This window comes from Eretmochelys imbricata, chromosome 1 (assembly GCF_965152235.1).
Source record: "Eretmochelys imbricata isolate rEreImb1 chromosome 1, rEreImb1.hap1, whole genome shotgun sequence".
In the NCBI taxonomy this organism is placed as follows: Eukaryota; Metazoa; Chordata; order Testudines; family Cheloniidae; genus Eretmochelys; species Eretmochelys imbricata.
The window spans coordinates 265,882,334-265,904,072 of record NC_135572.1 but is presented as its reverse complement, the minus strand read 5'-3'; the positions used below and the strand labels follow the sequence as shown (position 1 = coordinate 265,904,072).

Genomic DNA, 21,739 nt, shown 5'->3' with positions numbered 1-21,739 from the left:
CTTAAACTGCCTCTGCCTCATGGTGTGTGGAGTCACCCCTCCCCCTCCACTTCCCCCCTTCATTCCCTGCCCTGATCTTGTGACCTCTTTTTTGCCCCTTGCAGTGGCCTGAGCCACTCAGGCCATGTCTACGCTCCCGCTTTTGTCGGTGTAACTTGTGTTGCTCTGGGGTTGTGAAAAAACCACACCCCTGGCGACATAAGTTACACTGGCAGAAGCACCAGTGTGAACAGTGCTATGGTGACAGGAGAGCTGCTACCACCACTCATGGAGGTGATTTTATTATGTCAACAGGAGAGCTGTCTCCTGCCAGCATAGAGCAGCTACACGAGCAATCTTACAGTGGCGCAGCTGCAGGGGTACAGCTGTAAGCTCTCTGATGTAGATATGGCCTCAGTCAGTAGTTCCTATCCTGTCAGTCTCTTTCATAAGACAAAAGCTCTTCACCACTCTCTGCATCCATCCATCTCCGCTTCCTCCTGGCAGCACCCAGATGTGATGGGGATGTGTGTGTGTGTCTAAACACAAGTGCTGAAGAGTAGCGGTACCTCAACAAGGTGAGCACAGGGCTGGATGGTAGAAGACCTGCTTTCTATTCCTGGCTCTGCCACTGGGACTGGTGTTTCCTTGGGCAAATCATTTGGAATAGAAATGGACCCTAATTTTGGGTGCCCAATGTGAGACAGGTGGAATCTGATTTTCAGATATCCTGAGCACCCACAGGTCCTATTTAAGGCATTGGGGGCTGCAGGAGGTCAGCCCTTCTGAGAATCATGCTGCCAGACCTGGCTCCCAAAATCAGTGGACATGTTGGCATGGATTTGTCAAGAACAAATCATGTCAAACCAACCTAATTTTCTTTGACAGGGTAATGAGCCTTGTGGATAGGGGGGAAGTGGTAGATGTGGTATATCTTGACTTTAGTAAGGCTTTTGGTACTGTCTTGCATGACCTCATAAACAAACTAGGGAAATACAACCTAGATGAGGCTTACTATAAGGTGGGTGCAAGCTGGAAGGGCATATCGAGTGGGGTCCTGCAGGGATTGGTCCTGGGTCCACTTCTGTTCAATATCTTCATCAGTGATTTAGATAATGGCATAGAGAGTACACTTAACAAGTTTGCAGCCAATACCAAGCTGCGAGGGGTTGCAAGTGCTTTGAGGATAGGATTGAAATTCAAAATGATCTGGACAAACTGGAGAAATGATCTGAAGTAAATAGGATGAAATTCAATAAGGACAAATGCAAAGTACTGCACTTAGGAAGAAACAATCAGTTGCACACATACAAAATGGGAAATGACTGCATAGGAAGGAGTACTGTGGAAAGGGATCTGGGGGGCATAGTGAATCACAAGCTAAATATGAGTGAACAGTGTAACACTGTTGCAAAAAAAAAGCAAACATTCTGGGATGTATTAGCAGGAGTGTTGTAAGCAAGACATGAGAAGTAATTATTTTGCTGTACTCCACACTGATTAGGCTTCAACTGGAGTTTTGTGTCCAAGGAAAGATGTGGACAAGTTGGAGAAGGTCCAGAGAGGAGCAACAAAAATGGTTAAAGGTCTAGAAAACATGACCTATGAAGGAAGATTGAAAAAACTGGGTTTATTTAGTCTGGAAAAGAGAAGACTGAGAGGGGACATGATAACAGTTTTCAAGTACGTAAAAGGTGGTTACAAGGAGGAGGGTGAAAAATTGTTCTTCTTAACCTCTGAGGATAGGACAAGAAGCAATGGGCTTAAATTGGAGCAAGAGTGGTTTAGTTTGGACATTAGGAAAAACTTCCTAACTGTCAGGGTGGTTAAGCACTGGAATAAATTGCCTAGGGAGACCGTGAAATCTCTGTCATTGGAGATTTTTAAGAGCAGGTTAGACAAACGCCTGTCAGGGATGGTCTAGAATACAGCATCTTACTGTCCTCAGGTGGGTGGCTGCTGTCAAATTGCTTATGTACCAAGGGCTCCATCGTGCCTTCAAGGCACTGGGCCCTATGGGTGGCAGTGCAGAGCAGCAGCACTGTCCCAGAGGTAGCAGTGAGCTGGATTACACTCCAGGGAGGCTGGCACAGCAGGGGGTCAGATCCATGGCCCTGCCTCCTCCTTACCCCCTGTGGGGTAATGTGTGTCTCTGGGGGAGGGGAGGATTGTGTGAAAGCCCCTTGTGAGGGGCATGCCAAGGGTGGGATCTTTAGGCGGCACCCAGCTTTCTATGCTATACCAGAGGCCAGACCTCTCTTTGCCCTTGAGACGCATATGATTAGTGCAGATACATGGTCCAATCCCTACAGCCATTTTCACGTACAGCCAAAGTCTGCTCTCAGGCACATCCTTGTAGATAAGGACTGATCCCCATGCACTTACTCCAGATAAAAAGAAAAGGAGTCCTTGTGGCACCTTAGAGACTAACCAATTTATTTGAGCATGAGCTTTCGTGAGCTACAGCTCACTTCATCAGATGCATACCGTGGAAACTGCAGCAGACTCAATAGGTATTGAGTCTGCTGCAGTTTCCACGGTATGCATCTGATGAAGTGAGCTGTAGCTCACGAAAGCTCATGCTCAAATAAATTGGTTAGTCTCTAAGGTGCCACAAGGACTCCTTTTCTTTTTGCGAATACAGACTAACACGGCTGTTACTCTGAAACCTGTCATTACTCCAGATATGCACTCATATAACTGTGAGCAGAGTTTGGCCCTTAATTAAATTCAGGTACCAAGCAACATTAGGTGTAGTTATTAAATTAATCCTCTATAACTGTGGCTTCACAGGAGTAACAATACTTCAGCTCTAACCTGCCTCTCCCTTTTCATTAACCTTATTAAATACTATCTCTAGCCTGCATGGTCTGTAAGGTATCACAAACAGCTGATTGATTCCTTCTGCAGGTCTTCTCTGCATTAAAAACCAAATCAAACCTAATGGGAATATTTTCTAGTTGTGTATAAGTATGAGGAGATTAGGTATGAATCGCTCAGTTTCTCTGTGTTGCTTGCAATATATTTAATGGTGACTTCATAGAATCATAGACTTTAAGGTCAGAAGGGGCCATTATGATCGTCTAGTCTGACCTCCTGCACAATGCAGGCCACAGAATCTCACCCACCCACTCCTGTGAGAAACCTCTAACCTATGTCTGAGCTATTGAAGTCCTCAAATCATGGTTTCTCTAGATAGTACTTCTAGTCCTGCCCTGAGTGCAGGGGACTGGATTAGATGACATCTCAAGAGCCCTTCCAGTCCTACACTTCTATGTGGAAACATAGTTCTTAACCTTCCTATGCCTCCATTTCCCTGTTCGTACAATGGATGATAATGCAAAACGCTTTGAGATTATCTGTTTATGGGAAAAGGGAAATATAAGTGCAACATATTACAGTAGGTTAACTGAGTTCAGTTTAAAATCCTATGCACTCTGGTTATAGGCTTACTGATGTATTTTTGCCATGCGCTTCTAGCCAGCATGAAATTGGTGATAAATGTGGTAGCTGGGTTACAGGGGGCCCCCTCTCTACTTCGTATGGATGCATCCCCAAAGAAACAAGATGCTACTTATTGGAGCAGCCCCAACCAATAGTGAGACGACACTAGAGGAGGGATCCTGGTAGGCTGGTGGGGGCTGAGAACATGAATTCTGGCAGGAGTGCACTAGAGGCTGCTGCAGTGGGAAGCAGATGGAGACTGGATGTCAAATGCAGAACAGGTGTATGGATTCAGCATTGCCTGGAGGCTGGGAACTTACCTGTGCACATTGCAAAGCTCTGTAGTAATCCATCCCACCTGGGCTCTGGCAAGCAAAAGTCATCACATGTTTGTCCATGTAGGTTAAGAGGATCCTTGTTTTCCTGTGGTGATGGCAGCTCTGTGGAATGTGGAGCAGGTGGGACCTACTACCAAGCAGTCATTGACCTCTAGGTAACATTCCTGGAATTCCATCGTGGACCTGCTTTTCCTGCTGCATGCTGCATTCCTGCCACAGGGGCCTCCTAGCTTCTTGTAGGTTCCCCATCAGGAAGGGCCCTCTCCCATCCCCACCCCCCACCCTTTAGTCAATTAGTAAGGCAGTGTAGTCTCCTGGCTGCAAGACTCCTGTGTAGGCAGCAGAATGGACCCCACAGTGTTTCCCTCCCTGCAGCCCCCATGACTCTATGTACACCAGCCAATGGTCTTAGTATCCAGATCCTTCCACCTCAAAAACTACTGAAAGTTGTTGTGACCTGATTGTATTTTCCAGAGGCTACCTAGCTGCAATCAGGCTCCAGCCTATCCCTAGCAGGATGAGAACCCTGGCAGCCCTTGGCACTAATTGCCCCCTTCATTGGCACAATCAGCAGGAAGGCAAGGGCACTGAATGGGGCAAGGAGCCCAAATTGTCGTCTTGCCCCTAGGGGTGGCTGCTGCAGGACAGGGCTGAGTAGGGTTACCACTTTTAAATTAAAAAAGGCACCCCCTCCCCCCATCCACACACAAAAGGCAAGCCTGCCGCAACCCCAATCCCCAAGGCAACTCTGCAACATGCCCTCATCCCGCTTCAGCTGCCACTTACAGTGTGTAGAGCAGTGGTTCTTAACACATTTATCATTGTGGGCCGCTGGACCTCAGGTTGAGAACCACAGTGCACCCCTCCCCTCACAGGTGGACCCCTATGCCCAGCGCCTCCCGCCCAGAGACCCCTCCACAGAGTGGGGCCCAGAGTGGAGCCCTGGGCACGGTGGCAGGGACCCAGTCCCTCTCTGTGGGGCCGGGTGGCAGGCTGGACCTTGACCCCACAGGGCCAGCCAGCAGCCCCAACCCCGAGGGGCAGCCCCCAGACACAGCAGGGCTGGCCAGCAGCTCTGGACCTCAAACCCCAAACTGTACAGGGTCGGGCGGCAGCCCCAGAACTTCGACACCCTGGGACGGCTGGCAGCCCTGGACCCCCGCCACGCTGGGCGATCAGGCAGCTGGGAACCCAGACCCACCACACAGCTGGGCCGCAGCATTGAGCTAATTGGGCCACACGGGTTGAGAACCGCTGGTCTAGAGAGATTGATAACATACCAGTCTCCTCACTCTCACGTGACTCAAACCCTCTCTCACACACACGTGCGGCATGCTTGCATGTTGATGGGCAGACAGCTGCTGTATTTTCACCAGTTTTGATCTGTTATGACTTAAACTGCAGAGGTGGGAACACTGCCGCATCTTTAGCCAGACACAGAAACTTTTAACATTAGCTAGCCCAGTGTATTGCGATGATAATGCAAATCTTTAGACCCACATTAAAAAAAAAAAAAAAAAAAAAGGACAGATTAAATTATTTTTCTGGGAAATGGCAAATCCATAAAAAAAAAAAAATGACCAGGCTGGTTGAATACCAGCCAGGTGGTAACCTTAGGGCTGAGACATGTTGTCTAGGCATTGTGTGCATTTGTGTTGCTGCCTCCCATGTTGGACCTGTCCTGTGTATAAAAGTGAAGTCCACCCTGAGGCCAGTCACTCTGACTCCTGCCACTAGGATCCACATTCACTAGTATCTACAACCCAAGTGTTTTAAAAGACCTCAGACCCCCAAATCATGTGATTGCACAGAACCCAAGTTCTTTTTATTCACCTTCTAGGTTCTGAGCACTTTGGGTGCAGCTGGTTCATGTACCAAATCTTTTCTGGCCAACTGGCAGGGCTAGTAACTTCTTTAATGAAAATGATATCTGCCATGCAAGCTCTTGACTCCAACAAGCAGGGCTTTGCGAAAAACAGCCAACTGAGAGCACCACAAGAGCTGGCAATACTTATTCAGTTTGATAAGGCCAGAGATCTGTTCTACAGCTTAATAAACTCACACCCTCGCTGTGGAAAAAAACTTGCTTTATTTGTAAAGTTACAAAATACAGAGGAGTCGGGTAGATCACTTACTGTACGTCAGAAAATAAATACCTTTTTTTTGCTCTATATAAGTATAAGATAAAATGTGATTTGCATATATAAAATATAAAGTACGGCTCTGTACCAACATCCTGGCTGTGCCGAGAGGCGGAATGGCAAAGAGGACGTGAAAATAACTTACATTCGTGCAATAAATAAACCAAAGGTGGGGAAGGGGAAGGGAGAGGCTAACCATGGAACCTCTCACAAAGTACACTGAGGCGGGGAGGGGAAAGTTTGGCCACACCTCTCTGGAGCTGGCTGCGGCACTGTGGTGGGTGGCAGGGCAAGCTGCACGGACCACCAACCCGATGTGGGGGAAATGAAGGGGTTAATTACCTAACCTAGCAGATGCCGGAATGGCGACTGCCTGGCATTACCTTTACTGACCTCTATGCTGTCTGTGTTTATTTATGAATCCGCCTCCTTCCTGTGCCCAAGCTCCTATTTGAATGATACTGGAAAAGGTGCCCGTGACTGGTAGGGAGCAGGGAACTATCCCCCGCTCCCTGAGCCACCACCTGGGCTCTCCACCTTCCCGCTTTCCCTCAACTAAGGGGTTGAGCCAGCCTGGTTCCGGGGAAAGGGCACCGAACTGGGAGTCAGGAGACTTGGCTTGTCAATTCCCAGGCGTGCCCCCAACCTGCTGGGTAACGTTGGGCTAGTTACTTCACCTGTGTGCCTCTGCTTCTCCCTCCCTTCCCCCCCCCCCCAGAGGGTACGCTCTTGGGGGCAGGAGCCCGCTCCCCCTCTGTTTGTACAGTGCCTAGCACAACAAGGTGCCAGTCTTGGTGGGGATGTCCAGGTGCTACTGTCATGTAACTAGTAATTTTATCTCCACTACAGCTGTGTTTATTTCCTTCCTGCTGGCCTTTTGAAGAGTCCCACCATGCCATGGAGGAAATGTCACCATTGGAAGGAAAGGGTGTGAGCATGTGTGTAAGCAGAGATAAAAGGACACTGCTCTCCTCCCCCTGTCTCTCCCCCCACCCCTAAAATTCCATCTTTAAAGCTAAAGAATCAAATGTGAGCGGCCAACCCATTTCAACTGGTTACTGGCTCCATCTGCCTTTTCAGGCTGTGCTGGTTTTTGTATGAATGGAGCCCGCCCAGCAAAAACCAGATTGATCCTACAACTTCCTTCTGCGTTGCTTATCTCTGCAGCTCATTTGGCAATTGTGCCAGCTCCCAGTTACGTAACCAGGACCGAAACGCGCTGTGCCTCCTTTGTTCTTTTCAGGTCTTCTAAATGCTGCGGTCACAAAACATGATTGAAACAGTCTCTCCTCCCTCCTGTATTTCAAACCTAGTGCTGCTGCTACTTCTCTATCCAACTGCCTCACTTGCTTTGTTCCTCTTTCTAGTGTCTCTACTCTCCCTCTCTTTCCTTCTCTCTCTCTCTCTCTCGCCCTCTTTTTTTCCCATCCTGGTCTCTCTCTCTCAAAACTCACTTCCTTGCCGTGCAGGAGATCTTGGAAATTTAGCCCCACTGCTAAACTTAAATTCACCCCTGCAGCTGAGTCTTTGTATTTCTAGTGTGCTCATCACCCTGATGTCTAGCCCAGAGCTGAGTTGTAATGGCCAGGAGCTGAGCCAGTCCTGACACGTGCTACAAAGAGCCTGTTGTCTCTCCATCACGCACAGGCTTGTCCCCTCTTTCCCCCCCCCCCCCCATTAAACTGCAACCTCTCTTTCCCCCAGCACTACCCTAGCTCCTCTTAATGCCCAATCCCTGGAGGACAGGCTTAACTCAGCTAGCAGAGCCTTTGCGATTTGCTCTCAATAGCAGTTGTTTCGGGGCCTTCCTGAAAAGGTGTGGGGAGGAGATCCAGGGGTTTCTGTGGCAGCTTGGGGAAGTGAAGACCCCGGAATGCAACTGACAAGGGGGCAGGGAGGGTTGCAGTTTATCTCCCTCCTGGGAGGCCACAACAGAAAATCTGAAATAGAAGGGCCAGGGTTAGGGAAAGAGGGCAGCAGGGTTTTGGCAATTCCTGGCTACTCTCTGGATGGGTATCCCATCCCCTGCTCTGTGCTTGACAAAGCAGAACAGGTCCTTGGCCTGCCTCCTGATTCTCTCCCCCTGCACAATCTCACAGACCTTGGCGTCAGTGGGAGCTGTACCCCTACCAATAACAAATGGGAGCAGTCTCTGAGCCCCTTGTGTAAATATGGGGGGAGGAGGCACCGATGAGCAGGAGTAGCTAAGAGGAAACTTTTTATAACAGTACATAATTGGTCAGGGAGGGAATATTTAAGCTAGGAGATTCCTGTTGGCACATTTTCACCCAGCTTGCCAAGTTATGGGGGGGGCTGAACTACTGCTTGGTTCAAGGAAGATGGGAGCAGTGGGGAGAAATCGAGGGACCACTTGTTTTAAGGTCTTCAAGTCAATTCTGTCTCCTGCAGGGATTGTGGGAGAAGCCAGGGCAGCCGCTGTCCATTCTGGGTAAAGAGCTGGGCCCAGCCATGGAGGGAGGACGCAGTTCGTGGAGGGGTTGGGTGGGCACTAGGAGTATGTGGCCTGGTTGGTGCCAGATTTGACAATGGTGATGACGCTGGCGGTGGCCACCTTGGCGGCAGAGCCATGGGCAGCGACTGTGCGGGCAAAGCCCTGCAGCGCCTCGTACTTGCCCCGCAGGGCGTCCAGCTCCAGGCGCATGGCAGCGTTCTCGCGGGCCAGCTTGTCCACCTCCCGCTCCAGCTCCGTCTTCTGCTTCTGCAGCTCCTCCTTCTGGCAGACCCGCTTGACCCGGCAGCTGGCCGCGTAACCGCGGTTCTTCAGTGTGCGCCGGCGTTGCTTCAGCCGTGCCACCTCCTCCTTGGAGAGGCCCCGCAGGTGGTGATTCAGTTCCCGCACTGACAGCCCCATCAGCTCCTCGTCCGACAGGTGGGGCGTGTTCTCCCCCAGCTCGCGCTTGATCTGGCCACGAGAGGACAGCGGGTGAGCAAAGAGTGCGTTGGAGAGAGGGGGAGGGGTGGGGGAACAGAAGAGAGCACAAGGTGGGCAGGGGTGCTGGAAGGGGGGACAAGGGGGCCATGGCCCATCACTTTTAAAAGTGGGAGGGCTATGCCCTCCCCATTTTTACTGGCTGTAAGGGGGAGTGATGGGGGGAGGGGCAGAGAGGAGCGAACAGGGGGCTGAGGTCTTGGGGGGGAAGAGAGGCAGCGCAGGAGGCCTTGGGGGAAGTCGCAGTGTGGGGGCAGGGCTTTGGGGAGAAGAGGCGGCATGAGGGCAGGGGCTCGGGGAGAAGGGGCGGCGTGAGGGCGGGGTCTCGGGAAGAAGGGGCAAGGTGAGGGTGGAGCTTCAGGGAGAAGGGGCGGGGCATGGGCAGGGCTTCGGGGAGAAGGGGCGGCGTGGGGGCAGGGCCTCAGGGAAGGGGTGGCGTGGGGGTCGGGGCCATGGTTCAGGTGCCAGTGTCCCCCCCACTTTTAGGGCCCTTCCTCTGCTCCTGAGGGTAGGAGAGAGGAATGGAGGGAATGGGGATGGGGGAGCAGGGAGAGAGGAGGTGATGCTGGCTGTGCTCTTTGGTGCGAACTCACTCGTACCTTCAGGGCCTTGCTCGATAAACTGTCTGTAGACATTGTCTCCTGCAGTCGTGCTCCCCAAACGAGGACCCTGCAAACAAGCCAGAGGCAACATGTCACTTCCCTCCATCCCTGTTCATTTCATGCCTCAGGCTCCATTAGTAGGGGGAGGGGAGAAAACAGCCTGGCCCTACAAATTCCTCCCACATCCTTTCTTTGCTCCCCAGCATTTCTTGCCCCAGCCCCACAAGCCTGGAACATAAATCACTTGGTCCCTTCCCCAAGGACATGTTCACGGGAGTGTGGGTGCATCCTCTGTCCTGCTAGAGAGATGGGGGTTAGGGAACCGCAGAGACTCAGCACTGAATTAATCAGTTATTTCATTTTAAAAGCAAAACATTCCAAAATTCCTTCCTCTCCCTTATTTCCCCCAAATGACCAGCAGCAACCAGAACCCAGGGCTCCCTCTGAGAGCCCCCACCCACCCACCAGTGCAGGTTATAGACAGGTTCCCCTCTGCCCCACGCCATCCGTCCATGAAATAGATGGGCCCTGCCTTCACCAGAAACTGCAGGAGGGCAAGAAGTTTCCTGACTGACAGGAAACGTGGTAGGGAGGCAGCTGGTGGGAGTGTCATTGAAATGTCCCTGCCTGGAAAGGAGGGCTAAAGGGAAAGTAAAAGCAACACAGGCAGCAGGACCAGAGATCAGCAGGGAGGCCGGGGAAAGGGGTTTTTGGCTGGTAGGGTTGTGGCGTAACCCATAAAACTGCCTGGGGACTCTGTTCTTCCAGGCCCCCTCTCACCTGTAGGCACCTGGCCTGCCCTGTCTGGCTCAGTGGGCCCTGGAAGAGATTAAACTCCCTCCCTGGATCTTGAGTTGGGAAGGAGACCTTTGCTGACAGATTGACAGAGCCCCACAGACGAGTATAGGAGAGGGAGGGCCGGGGGCAAAGGCAAGAGGCAGATGGATGAAGGCAGGTTTGGGGGTCGGGGGCAGGCATAAGAGAAGGGATCCACTGGGGGAGCTGTGCGTGTTGCTGTGGCACAGGCCCCCACAAAACTGAAGGGCAGCCCCACTAAAAGATCAAGCACCAGGGGACCCAAGCCGGGGACCCAAAATCAGTGTTTGAGTCTGGCCAGGAGGAGTGGGGGAGACCAGGCGGCCATTCAAAACTTACAAACTTGTCTGAAATACCCCAGTCCTGTGCCCTAGAGTTAGAGGATTTCAGAGGAGTCCCTGTCACAAGCAGCGCAAAGGGCTCTTTCAGCCTCCCCAGTCCCCCTCAAGAGCCATTCAGGGTGCACGTGTCTTTCTGAGCCGTCTTCCCCCACCCTCTGGGGACTGAGCTGGCAGAGGTGAGCCACGGGTCTTTCCCACGGACAGGCCAGCCGTAGAGGGAAGGAGTCACTCGCTTTGTTCTGCTGAGACATGCCCAGACATGATACTCGACTGAGCCCACGACCTGGGCAAACCAGGCTCATGGAGAACACTCTCCACAAGGGCCCAGCACTGGAGGTGGTAGGGGACTGAGGCACGTCCCTTTCACTCCTGAATGCCAACCGGAGCCCTGGCAGCAAGCAGGACGTCACCCCAGGGGTTCATGTAGATGCCACAGGGAATGGAGGAGGCAGTTCTGAGCTAGGAACAACTGCCAGGGCACATCAGGAACGGGACAGCTCCCTCAGGGGCTGCTCTGACTGCCCTGTGGCAGGCAGGGACCTCTTCTGGGGACCAGAGTGAGACTGTGACACCCCCCCACCCCCATGAGGATACAAATACAGGCGCTCACATAGGCCTGCATGTAGAAACACCATCCAGATTTCCACCTGGCTGAGCGGTATCATTCTCTTTACCTGCCCTAAACTGCCGCAGAGTAGCCACCTTCCATCTCGGGGGGCGGGGCAGAGCGAGCCCTATCTAGAAAGCATTTGGGATAGAAGGCACTAGAAATACGGACACTTTTTTTGTCCCACCTACATGCACATGGGTCTAATACAGAACAAGGATGTGCCCAGATGGACCTGCACAATCATGCGCAAGTTTGCCACCTGCCCTGCCTGTGAAACATGAGCAGAGCCATGAAGCCAGGGGCTCTGACAAAGCCCATCCTCAAACACACATGGAAAGAAACGAAACAGTGTCAGAGCCAGGAATCACCTCATTTCATGGACACTCCATGCTTTCTGCCCCACCCTCCCATGCTGGAGGCTGGCGCAGAACAGGTAGGTGGCAAAGACTCCTCTGCTCTGTGGCTGAGTGAATCACATGTCTGGAGAGTCCCAGAGGAGGAGGAGCAGGAGTGAGGGAGGCAGCAGGAGTGTGGGAGGGAGAAAAGCCATCTCACTGTGATTCAGCATAGAGAGCAGCAAGGTCACCAAGGCTATACATGCCCCCTTCTCGTAATTCTCCCCCTGCGGCAGGGTGGAAGGGAGGGGAAGGATTGCAAGGCTGAAATGTGACCATGATTATCATGAAACAGCAGCCATACAGCGCTGTGAATTCACCCAGCAAGACATGTTCTCTGTCCCAATGAGCTTCCAGTGTAAGCTAGACAGGACAGGGGCGACAGACCAGGTAAGCAAGGGTGTGAGGGCTAGTGATAAGAAAAAGAGGAGGTGGTGTTGGAAGAGGTGGCCTTGAAGGCAGAGAGAGGCTGCCTGATGGTTGAGAAGAGGCAGACTGCTCCAACCGCAGGGAGCAGAACAAGGGAAGGTGGAGAGACAAGAGCATGAGAAGGAGCCCTAAGAAAGAGAGGGTTGGGAGAAGTATAGGGAGTGAGGGAGAACAAAGGGGAAATAAGAGCAGAGTTGGAAGCAGGGGGTGGAGTATGCAGGGCCCCTAGACATGTGGGTGAGGAGCTGGCATCAGATACAATAAGAGACACACTAAAAATGGGGGTCATGGATGGGGTGACATGGTCAGAGCAACAGGAGAGGTGGACAGTGCAATATTTGATTGTCTGGAGGGGGCAGGCACTGTTAGAGGCAGAGGCCAAACTGTAAGAGGTTACAGTAACTAAGACAAAAAAATCAGAGCCTCATGTAACCTGAGTTCATTGCAGCTGAGTACGGAAATGCTCGTCCGGGCTCAGTCTGCCATTGTCACAAGTGAAAGGACTTTAGTTCAGATTCACAAGAATAGTCACCTGAGACGCGCAACTTGAGATGCACACTGTCAGAGACAGGAGACTGTGGAGTTGGAGACAGGGGTAGAACTTCCCTGATCTGGCGAAGATGGAATCAGAGACCAGGAGCAGGCCCCCACTCGTGGATATCAGAGTCTGTCCAGAGTCAGTCTTCTGCTACTTTAAGAAGCTTGGGTGAGGTGTTAAAGCTAAGATACCTCGTGCACAAATGTCAGGAAATTCAATTATCTGGGTACCCCAGTGGCATTAACTCAGCTACATTGTGCCTCACACGCTAACGCAGAACGTTAAACACCATGTTTAGCTGATCAGTGTTTTTCAGTCCCTGACTTTTCCCACATCTTGGAATGACTATAAATTATCTCCTGTCCGCCCTGCTTTAGGGGCGTGATTTAACACACACAAGGGACAGGGAATTCAGGCCTAGTCCTCCAAGGTAGTTAGCTGCCAAACTCCCATGCTTCAATATTCATGGTTCCAGCAGCAACCCCACTTAGCTGGACGCTGCTCCCATTGAACTCAGGGGCAAAACTTCCATTGACTCCACTGGATACAAGACTGGGCTCACTTTGTTGATTCATGCCCAGCATTGTCACATGTAGCTCCACTGGTCTTAGGATAAGGCAATAAAAAATAAAAATAAAAAATGTCCCCCCCCCCCAAGAGAAAAGGAGGTTTCCTAGGTAGTGTCTTCTCTTCCCTTACTACCATCTGGAGGTGGCGGGAGGGTTGTAATTCTGTGATTTGATGGGGAGAGAAGAGACCTGGCACCTAAAGGTGCCTCGATACCATTGTGATGGATGTACTAAAAGTAGGCAGATAAGCTGGTTGACACTGCGTGGGAGGAGGTGGCAATGGTGGCAAATGTGTGGGGATGGGGTAAAACTATTGCGAGTAGCATCTAATTCTAGCAGTGATTCCCCATTGGGACGGTGCACTAGGCTGTCCTAGTAGGGGAAAACTGTACCTTTTCCCCTCACTCTGCACCAGGTTTTGAAGGGTGAGCAATAGCTGCACCTGAAGGGAGGCATCTGCCTGGAGAAACCTCCATTCAGTGTTGTGGGAGAGGGAGAATTCCAAAGGGAATCCCTCCCCAACTTACCTCAGTCGAGGCAGATCCCAGCAATGTTGATTATGTTGGGCGCTAAGCGGCGTCCCAAACACTGGAGGAGGATGGAGATACCAGTGTATGACCTGTGGGTGGTAGATGGGGGTACGTGAGGTTCAGAAGAGGAACTAATGAGTGTAGTGAAGTGGGAGGGTGTGACTGCCTTAACTGCTATTTCCTTGCTTTTTATGGCTTGTATTAGCAGGATTCACAGCCTAGCAACCTTACCTCCAAGTATTTGTGTGGGATCTGATATAATAGTTGTCATGTGATAATGAGTCGCTTAATTCTAACATTGAACATGAAGTAAGTATTAACCCTAAGCTACTCTCTCAGCTTCCCTATAGAATTTCTGCCTCGAACTTTCCCCTGCCCTTCCTGCCTGGCTTCCTGCTAGAGATTTAAAGAAACAGTACACACATATCCACACAAGTATGACCTGTGCTTAATGTATACTCAGTGGTAGTCATTAAAAATGCAGCATTTGCCCACAAGTCATCACATGTTGGCATGTGTGACAGTGTCATTTCCCCCCTAGATATCCTTAGAATAAGAAATAAGCCTGGTACTTGTATGGCATCTGCTGGCAAATGTAACTAGCGCCTTTTATCCCAAGAATTCAAAGTGCTCTGTAAATTCATTTCCAAGCTATGCTGTTTACACAGGGATGATCACTCCGCCTGCCACTGAAATGCAGTCACCTCTGGGCCCAAACACAGCAGCTGCTCAACAGTGCACAGCAGTACTACACAATAATTCAGGACAGAAGGCAAACGAAGAACAATATCTATCCAACCGAAACCTCAAAGGGAATTTAGGGGCTAAATTTTGCAACTGTTGCATAGCTAACACTACCACTGAAGTCAATGGGAGCTCAAGATGAAGCAAAGAACACAAGATGGGGTCCTTGTGGTTTACCCCAGGTGGCATTTGGCTGTGATTGTGTATCTCTGAGGTACAAAAAAATGGGATATCTGGGATGATCCTGAGCCCATAAAACTGGACAGTGGGCAGTGTGTACTGGGCACCCATACCGATTTCCCAGGACAACTACCTTAAAAAAGGGATCATCCTGTGAAAACCTGGACAGACGGCAATCCTAGATTTGGCCAGGGTAGAAGGGCTAACATCTCTAGTCTTATTAAATGTGCCAGCGGATTCTCAATAGATCAGGGCCTCAGTTGTACCTCTCTTTCACTCACACACATACATGCCCCACACACAGTTAATTTGCGCCATGAGTAACTTCTCTGTTATTGAGAGATTTCCTGCCTTCACAGCTGTCTAAGCTCAGCAATGGGTGTGTATAAAACAGACATGAATGCACACTCACAGAGACACTCTGTGCTTTTGAGCATTTTGAGCACTCTGATCCTCTCCAGTGCACCTCTCCCCACATGCTTCTCTGAAGATAAACCCCTAATATCCCAACCTGATAAAACTATGTCCTTCACCAGCCACACTTTCGCCCGCCTTGATTTCAGCTGACATCAACCCTCCCTTTAGCTGTACACACGCACTCCTAAAATAAACGCGCCACAGAGAAGAGCTGTATCATTCAGGCTTTTTATCCTTCTCTGGGCACAAGGAAAACAAAAAGCCCACACTGGTGGGATGCACACATACACAGCCAGGAACATAAACACACCACCCCAAGCTCTTTGAAGACTGTAAACATTCCTCCTATGGAGGGCTGGGAAAGAGATAAGCAGAGTTCTCACTTACTGCGTGTGTGCGTTGGTTCGAGTCTTTGTTGGTGCTCTCCTCCCTTCTTTATCCCCTTGGAGATCCTTTTTCTTTATGGTTTTGCTCTGTAACCTGCTTGTTTGAAGTTGTTGTCTGGCGAGGAGCTGGGTTCTGGGCTGAGATCTGCTGAGTTGTAATGTGAGTTTCCTGGAATTACTCACTCACAGGATTCTTTTCATTCATAAAAACACAGTCATGCGATGACATCATTGTTTCCCCTCCCTCTCTCCCCATCTTAGCGAAGGGCACAGCACAAGCGTTGGAAGCGACAGGAAGCGGCCATCTTGGTGCTGGGCATTAATCTTAAAGGGCCAAGTCCCTTTGTTCTTCTGCGTATCAATAACCATTATGACTTTTGGCATTAATAATTAATAATGATATGTGTACTTTTCTAGGGAGAGATGATTTTGTTGTTGTTAAAGCATAGCACTGGGAATCAGAAGATGCAGGTGGTAGTCCTGACTTTGTCGTTTGGGCAATATTACCTCAGCCGCCTTGTCTTTCTCATAGCCTGGCACCAGCAGGGCTGCACTGCACTGCATACAACAATGGAAGATATCGAATGTTACCATCCAAAATGGAAACTCCACAACATGAAGAAAAAAAAAAGCAAAACTTAACAGCATTACCTCACCTTGTCGCACTTGGGCAAACCCACCTTGTTGCACTTAGGCAAACCGTTTAGCCTCTCACGTTTCCCCTTTGTGAACTGGGGATATTGATAGTTCCCCCTGCCACCCAGACTTCTTGTAAGGCTAAATTAATTAACCTGTGCAAAGTGCATTGATCTCCTTGGGTGGAAAGCACTGTAGCAGTGGGCATTATTATTATTGTGTTATTAACAGTGTCTTGCATCTGAGGACTTCAAAGCGCTCAAGATTAGGAATGAATTTTAAATGGCTTCTTTTAAAATGTTGGATGAGTATATATTAAAAGTGGAGAAGAAGGGGAACCATTGTTGCTTGGTGGTGGGGGGTTTTGTTTTTGTTTGTTTTTTTGAAGAAAAAAGAACAGGAGTACTTGTGGCACCTTAGAGACTAACAAATTTATTAGAGCATAAGTTTTCGTGGGCTACAGCCCACTTCATCGGGTGCATAGAATGGAACATATAGTAAGAAGATACATATATACATCCAGAGAAGGTAGAAGTTGCCATGCAAACTGTAAGAGGCTAATTAATTAAGATGAGCTATTATCAGCAGAAGAAGACAAAAAACTTTTGTAGTGATAATCAAGATGGCCCATTTAGACAGTTGACTAAAAGGAGAGGCCCCGAGATAGGACAGATTCTTCTGCCGGGCTAAGAGTATAGCTGGAACGATTAACAATATTGTTGGGTGGGTTAAGGGAACTACTGTAGTGGCTCCTGGTGGCATGTAGCAGTTTAGATAGTTTAGTGTCTTTTTTCCTTTGTAGAGAAGCAAAGTTTGTGTTGTAAATGGCTTGTCTGTCTTTTGTAAAATCTATCCATGAGGAAGTTTGTGTGGAAGGTTGTTTTTTTATGAGAGTATCCAGTTTTGAGAGCTCATTCTTAATCTTTCCCTGTTTGCTGTATAGGATGTTGTTCAGGTGGTTTTGCAGTTTCTTTGAAAGTATGTGGCACAATCTCTCAGCATAGTCTATGTGATATGTAGATTGTAATGGATTTTTAACCTTTAGTCCTTTTGGTATGATGTCCATCTGTTTGCATTTGGAAAGGAAGATGATGTCTGTCTGTATCTGTACGAGTTTTTTCATGAAGTTGGTGGATTTCCATTCCATACGGCTAAAGTCAGTGCCTTGCATAATGACAGGAAAGTATTTTTAATTAGAGGCAGGTGTAATCCATACCAAAAAATGGAAGGGTTCACCCATCCCTTCTGGAGTTGTTATATCAATATGTTGTGTGTGTTGAAAGACACATCATATAGGGATGACATGTCTAAGATTACTATAAAAAGGAATTTCCTACTGCCTCTAACAGCACGCCTTCCTTGTACCATTTAGTGCACCAGTCATGGGGTACTGAGATTATCTAGTCACACGACTTGCCTGAAATTTACTGAGCAGTCGCAATTTGCCAACATCTGGCCTGCTGCCTCCAAGTTTAGAGGACAATGAATGAATCTTTTGGCATTTATTTGGGGTCTTGTCATCTTACATTGGGTGGGGATAAACATTGCAACACAGCATTTAGTTCTGCATGGACAAATACAGAAAGGAAGGAACTGTAAAGGGGATGATTCCTGGCTAATTTCAGCCATCAGAACATCATGGTTTAGCTTTTCTCTCCTTTACAAAATTAACCTGTAGTAATGATTCAATGATGGCAATGATGTTACTGAAGCGTTAGGCCAGGACTGCAGGGTAGTATTGTGTTTTTTTTTTACCAGGGCTTCTGTAGGGGCAAGGTTGCGGAAGATTGGCGAGGAGCTAAGTGGTGGACTGAGTATGTGACTGGATGTAAGCGGAGGATGCAGGCAGTTTCAATGAACTTTGTCCGACAGACCCTGCCAAAAGATATTATAGCATAGCTCAGCATATTTTTGCCTGTAAACAAGTCAGTTTATGTAATAAGCATAAATTATATATGTAAGAATGTAACCGGCTGTTGAGCTCATGTAACCCCGAAATAAGCATGGAGAATATAGCACCGCAGAGGACTCCCCCACACAGCGGAGTCCTGCCTGGTCAACTGTCCCGAATGGCCAGAGTCCCCTGCAACCCCTCCATGCATCCTAGGGGCTCCCCGCGCAGATTGGAGCGTAAGTTCTTCCTTCCTGCAATAAAGCATAGTTTACTATTCTTAGGCCTGAGTGTCCTCCTTTCGCTGGTATCTTCCCCCCCAGCCCTTGCGGGCACAGCTTCCTATCATCTTGTCCAGAAACTCAGTCATATGGGTTACATAGCTAGTGATTTCTGTGCCCCAGGACATAGCATTTGCTGAGACTCCTTTGCGTTCATGCAAGCATCAGTCCTTGAGGAAAAAAGAGGGACAACATTTGCCATCCTTCCACTCATTTTAGGCCAGTCCTGTCGTTCATGGGTCCAGTTTTGCCAACTCCAAATGTTCAAAAATCGTGAGTCAGGCTCACCAAAAATCATGAGGTTGGTTTTAAAATCATGAAATTATGTAACAATAACAGATTTGGTGTTGTTTTTATTCGCCTTCTGCTTTTTGAGCCTTTAGGGCAGTGGCTCTCAATCTTCCAGACGACTGTACCCCTCTTCAGGAGTCTGATTTGTCTTGCACACACCAAGTTTTACCTCTCTTAAAAAGTACTTGCTTACAAAACCAGACATAAAAATACAAAAGTATCACAGCCACTATTACTGAAAAAATTTTCACTTTCTCATTTTTACCCTATAATTATAAAATAAATCAATTGGAATATAAATACTGGACTTCCATTTCAGTGTATCGTATACAGATCAGTATATACAAGTCACTGTATGAAATTTTAGTTTGTACTGACTTCGTTAGTGATTTTTATGTAGCCTGTTGTAAAACTAGGCAAATATCTAGAGGAGTTGATGTAGCCCTGGAAGACCTCTGTGTATCCCCAGGGGTACCCGTATCCCTAGTTGAGAACTGCTGCTTTAGGGGGCACTGGAGTCACATTTTGAAGCTTTCTCCACAGCCATGAGGGCTAGAAATTTACTTTTTCTTTTAGAATGAAGGCTGAAATCATCACATAGTCACCTGACTACAGGATCTGGGGCTTTAAGGAAAACTGTAATTATGCTGAGACTCATGACAAAATCATGGGAGTTGGCAACTCTGTAAAAAGGGTCTTTTTGACTTCAGCCAGGACATCATGTTGTTGCACAGTGACTAGAGCTCTTCATCTCTTGTTATCTTCAAATCAAGACTGGATGCCCTTCTGGAAGATATACGTTAGTCAGACACCTGTTACTAGGCTCAGTACAGGGGTGACTGGGTGAAATTTTATGGCCTGTGATCTACAAGAGGTCAGACTTGATTAGAGGTGGGCAAACTACGGCCTGTGGGCCACTTCCGGCACGCAGGACCATCCTGCCCGGCCCCTGAGCTCCCGGATGGGGTGGCTCGTCCCCAGCCCCTCCTCTGCTGTCCCCCCTCTCCCGAGACACGCCGCCATACGGGCAACGCAGCTTGTGCCTACCCACCTCCCAAGCTTTCCAATAAGCTTGTCCTGCCGCCGGCATGGTAAGGGGGTGGGGGGAGGGGTGGTTAAATAAGGGGCAGGAGGTCCTGGGGTGGCAGTCAGGGGACAGGGGGCGGTTGGATGGGGCGGAGGTTCGGGGCAGGAGCGGTCAGGAGATGGAGCAGGGGGGGTTGGATGGGGGTAGGGTCCCGGGGGGTCCCAGGAGAGGGGGGACAGGGAGCTGGAGGGGGGGTTGGATAGGGGGTGGGGTCCTGGGGGGCAGTTAGGGATGGAGGTCCTGGGAGGGGGCGGTCAGGGGACAAGGAGCAGGGGGGGTTGGATGGGTCGGGGGTTCTGAGGGGGGCAGTCAGGGGGTGGGAAATGGGAGGGGGCGGATAGGGGGTGGGGGCCAGTCTGTTTGGGGAGGCACAGCCTTCCCTACCCAGCCCTCCATACAGTTTTGCAACCCTGATGTGGCCCTCAGGCCAAAAAGTTTGCCCACCCCTGGACTAGATGATCTAATGACCCCTCTTCTGGCCTTAAAATCTATGACTTTAGGAAAGGTAATTGAAATATTTTAGTTAACTGCTCCCCCCCCCCTTTTTTTTTTAAAGAGCAGGGGCTTTTGTCTCAGAACGAGCATTTTAATTGTGGTTGACAAAATACAAAACCTGAAAGATGTTCAGTGGAAAGGTCTATCTGTGGTAGGAAGGGGGCCTGTTTTTCCGGTTCTGGGTGTTTTAAAATGGAAACATTTTCTGACACTGGACATTTTTTTTACCCAAAACTGAAACATTTTCACAGAAAATTGTAAGGAAGTAAAAAACAGATTTGCAAAACGTCCGGGGGAGAATTAATTGTCCTTTCCCGGCCCTGCCTAGCTCAAAGCATGAGACTGGCAAGGAGGCCAGTCTCGGTGCTTCGAGCTGGATGGGAAAGGACAATTAATTCTCCCCCGGACGTTTTGCACATCAGGGTGCAGGGCTGGGGGTGCTGTGCAGCCCCCATTGCCATGCAATGACTCTTGTCCCATCAGAGAAATCAGGGGTGGCAGGAGGTTGGTCTCCCCATCACAGAATCTAGAGCCCTCCCCCTGCCACTGAACGGGAGAGTCATGAAGGCTCTATCAAAATGGGGGAAGGTTTTTAGGCCACTGTCTCTTTAATAAAAAGAAAAGGAGTACTTGTGGCACCTTAGAGACTAAGCAATTTATTTGAGCATAAGCTTTCGTGAGCTACAGCTCACTTCATCAGATGCATATTGTAGAAACTGCAGAAGATATTATATACACAGGTTTCAGAGTAACAGCCGTCCTTGATTTTCATACACATTGTGAGGAGAGTGGTCACTTTGGGTAAGCTATTACCAGCGGGAGAGTGAGTTTGTGTGTGTGGTTTTTGGAGGGGGGTGAGAAAACCTGGATTTGTGCTGGAAATGGCCCACCTTGATTATCATACACATTTTAAAGAGAGTGGTCACTTTGGATGGGCTATTACCAGCAGGAGAGTGAGTTTGGGGGGGGGGGGCGGAGGGTGAGAAAACCTGGATTTGTGCTAAAAATGGCCCAACTTGATGATCACTTTAGATAAGCTATTACCAGCAGGAGAGTGGGGTGGGAGGAGGTATTATTTCATGGTCTCTGTGTGTATATAAAGTCTTCTGCAGTTTCCACAGTATGCATCCGATGAAGTGAGCTGTAGCTCACGAAAGCTTATGCTCAAATAAACTGGTTAGTTTCTAAGGTGCCACAAGTCCTCCTTTTCTTTTTGCGAATACAGACTAACACGGCTGTTACTCTGAAACCTGTCTCTTTAATGGGGGTGTGTAGGTGTGAGGACGTCCTCTGCCCCTGACAAAGATGCCCGTCACGCTACCATCATTCTTTCCCCTTACTTCCGCCCCGCCCAAACATGGCCGCCGGCGGAACGAAAATCACCCAGGCCCCAGCTCCTGCCACCTCCGCCGCCCAAAGATCGGATGGCCCCTGTGATTGGCCAGAGGGCGGGGCGGGGCGAGAGAGTGGAGGAGCGAGCGCTGTGGTTGGCGAAGAGGGGATCACGTGGCGTTGCAGTGCTTTGTGGTGACGGCTGACGGGCGGGTAGCAGCGAACGCTGGGTGAGTGACTCGGCGGCGAAGCGAGTCTGGGGGCGGAGCCTGGGCTTCCCGCTAAGGATTGTGGGGGGCCGAGGTGCAGCCGCGGGG

General features: G+C 49.6%; 1 protein-coding gene across 3 annotated transcripts; it reads right to left on the bottom strand.

The window, feature by feature from the left end:
- Positions 1 to 5,831: 5,831 nt before the first annotated feature.
- MAFF (MAF bZIP transcription factor F) lies at positions 5,832 to 15,562 on the bottom strand. Of its 3 annotated transcripts, XM_077829743.1 has the most exons (4): positions 15,411 to 15,562; positions 13,680 to 13,771; positions 9,452 to 9,521; positions 5,832 to 8,825 (listed from the first exon to the last, which is right to left on the bottom strand). In XM_077829743.1, exons 3-4 carry the CDS (start codon positions 9,485 to 9,487, stop codon positions 8,412 to 8,414), a joined length of 450 nt encoding a protein of 149 aa, XP_077685869.1. In that variant the 5' UTR covers positions 9,488 to 9,521; positions 13,680 to 13,771; positions 15,411 to 15,562; the 3' UTR covers positions 5,832 to 8,411. The 3 variants fall into 3 exon arrangements, with proteins under 3 accessions (XP_077685869.1, XP_077685865.1, XP_077685877.1); XM_077829739.1 differs by lacking the exon at positions 13,680 to 13,771; XM_077829751.1 differs by lacking the exons at positions 13,680 to 13,771; positions 15,411 to 15,562 and adding an exon at positions 12,578 to 12,685.
- Positions 15,563 to 21,739: the final 6,177 nt, after the last annotated feature.